At 37.1% G+C, this 4,152-nt stretch overlaps 1 protein-coding gene across 1 annotated transcript in view; it reads right to left on the bottom strand.

Annotated features, from left to right (window-relative positions):
• Positions 1 to 907: 907 nt before the first annotated feature.
• MCTP1 (multiple C2 domains, transmembrane 1) overlaps positions 908 to 4,152 on the bottom strand; it is a gene marked incomplete at both ends in the record, with an annotated part of 53,718 nt that continues 50,473 nt past the window's right edge. The window contains 3 exons of the mRNA XM_009865234.1: positions 908 to 963; positions 2,042 to 2,161; positions 3,932 to 4,006. Coding sequence (XP_009863536.1) covers positions 908 to 963; positions 2,042 to 2,161; positions 3,932 to 4,006 — 251 coding nt within the window. The remainder of the gene's footprint in view (positions 964 to 2,041; positions 2,162 to 3,931; positions 4,007 to 4,152) is intronic.

Below are 4,152 nucleotides of genomic sequence, written 5' to 3'. Positions count from 1 at the left end.
GCTGCCCACCAGCACCCCCACATCCCTTTCCTGGGACGGTGTCAAATGCTTTACTGATATCCAGATAGACCAATTCCACTGCATGGCCATCATCTGTCCACATGGTTATATCCTCATAAAAGGCCATCAGGTTGAACTTACTGATGTTTTGCCCAACAGAGGGATGGTTTGATCCTTGGCAGGGTATCATCAGGTTGAAAAGCACAGGATGAGGTTTGAATGCAGAGCAGGGACACATCTGTGAAGTCACAGCACCGATGCTGGCATAATGTGCCCTTACCTACCACAACCACCATAAAGAAAAAAAATGCTAAAAGGAAACTAAGAAAAGCAGAGTTTTGAGATACAGATTAAAAAAAATGTATGAATATATCTAGAAATAAACTCAGGAATATGTTTCTACTGAGATACACTATAACTACAATGACATATACTCACTACAGACCTCGCTGCTCAAATTTGTGTTTATCTATTGCCACCTACTCATTATGACACCAAATTTCTTCTATGATCACAAACAACTAAAATTTCACAGCAACACAACTTCTTCCATGGCCAAAGCAGGACAACATGAGAAAGAATGAATTTCATTTGCCCCAAAGCATGGGATCTATTTCCAACTCCTTTCTTTCACCAACGAGAGGTGGGTGTTTCACATCCATATTAAAATCACACTTGCACAGAGGAGTATTTGCTAACTGGAGCAGTAATAGCAACATGGATAATTTGAGTTTTACTTGGAAACACTCATTTTCCTGTGAAAAGTCGACCATTTTACACTGAAATAATAACAGATCATCTGACTACAATAAACAGCAGCAAGTATATTTAGATTTTTACACATAGGGCAGTTACTACAGACGTCAGTAGAAGTATAAAAACCCTGACAAAGTGAACAACACCTTACCTCCCGTGCGCCTGGTGAACATCGCAACCAAGGACTGACAGCTTGCTGCCACCCTTCTACAGGGGAATTTAACAAGTCACTTAGTACAAATTGAGCTCCAACATAAGAAATTCCAGAGGAATAGCCCGATTCCGTGATCATAGAATCGTTCAGGTTAGAAAAGACCGCTGGGATCATCGAGTCCAACCACTAACCCTACTCCGCAAAACTCACTCCTAAACCATCTCCCCCAACACCACATCTCAAGGACCGTTAAGCATCTCCAGGGATGGCGTACATTTTTTACCCCTGGTGGGACTCCACCAGACAAAAAACCAAACAGGGATTCTGGTCTTGTTTGTAGTTCATATGATTTTTAAAAGAAAGAGATAGTCATCTGGGAAACACAATGTAATCTGGAATTATTTCAAATTTTCAAAGTTTTCAAAAGTTTTCAAAGTTTTCAAAATTTAACATGAAAATAGGTTACTATTAATGAAGTCAATGTTTCTTGAGAAATAAACATTTTTATATAAATTACTAAAAAATTATTTAAATGACAACTAAACCATGACCACAGCTTCATGTCTAAAAGGTACTGATTTGTTTGCATTAATGACTTTAAGGTTTGTTTTGGTTTTGTTTTGCTTAAGCAATAACACTAAATCTTAAAAAGGAAGCAACTCTTTGGTTCCTGAGCTTCGTAGTTCTAAAAAAGTTACGAGTGTAAAATAAATTGATATGTGGAGGACAAAATAACACAAATTTTATATTTATGGTATGTTAAAGTATTTATGAAGTATTCAAAACAAGTTTTTAAAGTAAATATGGAATATTAAAGTGGGCCAAGCAAAATTTAGCAGAAATTCTGTGTGAGAAACTCAAGATATTGTTCACTGACTGTACTTTGAGTTGTATCACTTGTTCATGTGATTTGTACAGTTATAAATAAAAAAACCCCAAATTTCTTATCTTGTTTGTGTGACATTTTAACCTCTTTTTTAAAAAAAGTGAATAAATATGATTTGCAGTATCTCCATCGTGCAAAGTTCTTTAAAAAATAATCAGAACGCCCAAAACCAACAGTATTACTATCTCTCAGTCTAGAAAATAAATAAACTGGAGGAATTAACAAAAATATAAGGAATATCATACCAGAAAAGCAGCGAGACTTCTTGGGGGGGAATCCCAGTCAAAGCAACTGCTAATGTAGTATGCAGCACTGATGAGTGCCATGATACAACGCTTCATCCGGATAAAGTTCCTTAACAGTAGCTGTTAAAAAGATGAAAGAATAAAAATGTTTCAAAACATCAAAAGCTTCAGGAGACGCTCAGGCTTACAATATTGTCATTCTTAATTTCAGTGAAGATTGTGAAAATAACATGTTAAGGTCTCTAGCTCACAAACTGAGAAAGAAGGTTTAAAATTTGAGCAGCTTGGGAGACTTTATTAGTTGTGTCAACTGGTATTTGCTGATTTAATTCTAAATGGTACACAAATTGCTTTGCGGTTTTAAAAAAGAGCAAAATTTCACCAATGGTTTTGCTATCACGATTTCACAGTTTCATGAATTAGGCAAGACTTTCCCTGTTCTTGGGTACTTCACAGATTTTGGCCGGGATGCTGTAGGACACTAACCCGAAACCATGCAAAAGTACTTTTCTAATCTAATGAAGATCACTTGTACCTTTTAGATCCAATTTTTCCTTCATTTGTAGCAAATTTGTCTGCTGTGATGGATTCTGATCACGTGTTTATAAGTATTTATTAAAGCAGCTTTAACTGCATACATGCAACCTATATAGAGACAAGACCAGTGTCGGGTTTTGATTCAGCAGAATCCTTAAATCTTCTAAAATGGCAATATACTCAACTCCCCCCCCCCAAAAAAAAGGGGGAATAAACCAGTGGATGATTTGTGTATTGAGTAGCACAGAAAACGCTAGGTTGGTAAGACATTCACTCTTGGAAAATCCGGATGCTTTAAAATGCAACTGCATCATCAACACATAAAGATTCTTTTATTTTCCTTGCACTAAGTGGTATGGTGGTGGGCTATCCCATGCAAACTAATTTAAGGAAAAACAACCTGAAGAAAGTATTTGAGGTTAACTTCTCATGCTGTCTGCAAGACGCACAATGTCATTTTCTGTTAGGAAAGTGGGGAGAAGAATGAATCTTGAATAAAAGGCCTTGCTGTTTCTATGCCCAAATAGCAGTGCAAAACGCAGCTTTAGTATCTGCAGCAGCCACAACAGCAAAGGAAGAAATATTTTGCCTCTTGAAACCTTTCTTAATGAAATGTATCATGCGCAAAATTCATCCAGCAGATTTAAATTATGTTCAAGTCTATCAGCTTTCAGCAAAATAGAAAACCAGTTTTGAGACTTTTGCTTTTTCACTGCGAACAACAAATACCTTGCTCCCACAGTCCAACCAAAAGCCCAGTTCTCTCCATGCACAATACATCATTGTGGAATGTGAGAAAATGAATTAAAGGTAGTTCAAGTGAAGAAAAAGATTTATTTTTTTACCACAACATTAAAACTGCGAGTGGCAAAAATATACAAAAGAAAAAAAAAAGGATCCAAACATTTTCTACCTGCAGAACATCCAAAAGTAATTCAGAGTTTCAGTCTGCCTTTTGATTCAAACCACACCTAATTCATTTAAAATTTGGTTAAAAGAATGATGAAAGGTCCTCTACCCTGCAACAAATGGAGATCTTTCAGGTCAAGGTTAACGACAAAAATTTATGCAAGACTTAGTTTACGTGCACCTGCGCTATAATTTGATATGTGTGGAACCTGATGGTTGACTGTGTTCTTATTCACGTATTTCATGGAAATTAAGCTGCAATTTATAGAGGAGACACAATAAACCCATGTATTTTGTTTCTGCCTTTTCCAACCTATCATATTCTGTTGTAAACAGGTAATGAAAATGTTATTCTCTACCCCTAGCAGTATGATACCAGATATTTGGACGTGCACACTTGATATTAAGGCTCTTGGAAAGGATTAGTGTTTCCTTACTCTTTACCTGCTTAGACAGTCTGTTTTCCTCTTCAATGTACTTCTGTTCTTTGGGCATTAAGGTTCGTACGCTGGCTTTCACCTGCGCATTAAAAGTGTGTGTCAGCATTTCAGGCTTACCTGCTCCTCTGCTAATATCACATGCTTCCATTTGCAAAAATTACGAAGTTGGAAAGCTGCAGCTGCCAAACCGGCGGCACATCACGGCGCGCCGCGGCGCGAGCTGCT

The sequence above is a fragment of the Apaloderma vittatum genome, unplaced genomic scaffold (genome assembly GCF_000703405.1).
Source record: "Apaloderma vittatum isolate BGI_N311 unplaced genomic scaffold, ASM70340v1 scaffold1572, whole genome shotgun sequence".
In the NCBI taxonomy this organism is placed as follows: Eukaryota; Metazoa; Chordata; class Aves; order Trogoniformes; family Trogonidae; genus Apaloderma; species Apaloderma vittatum.
The sequence above is the reverse complement of the archived record's forward strand: the minus strand, read 5'-3'. Positions and strand labels throughout refer to the sequence as shown.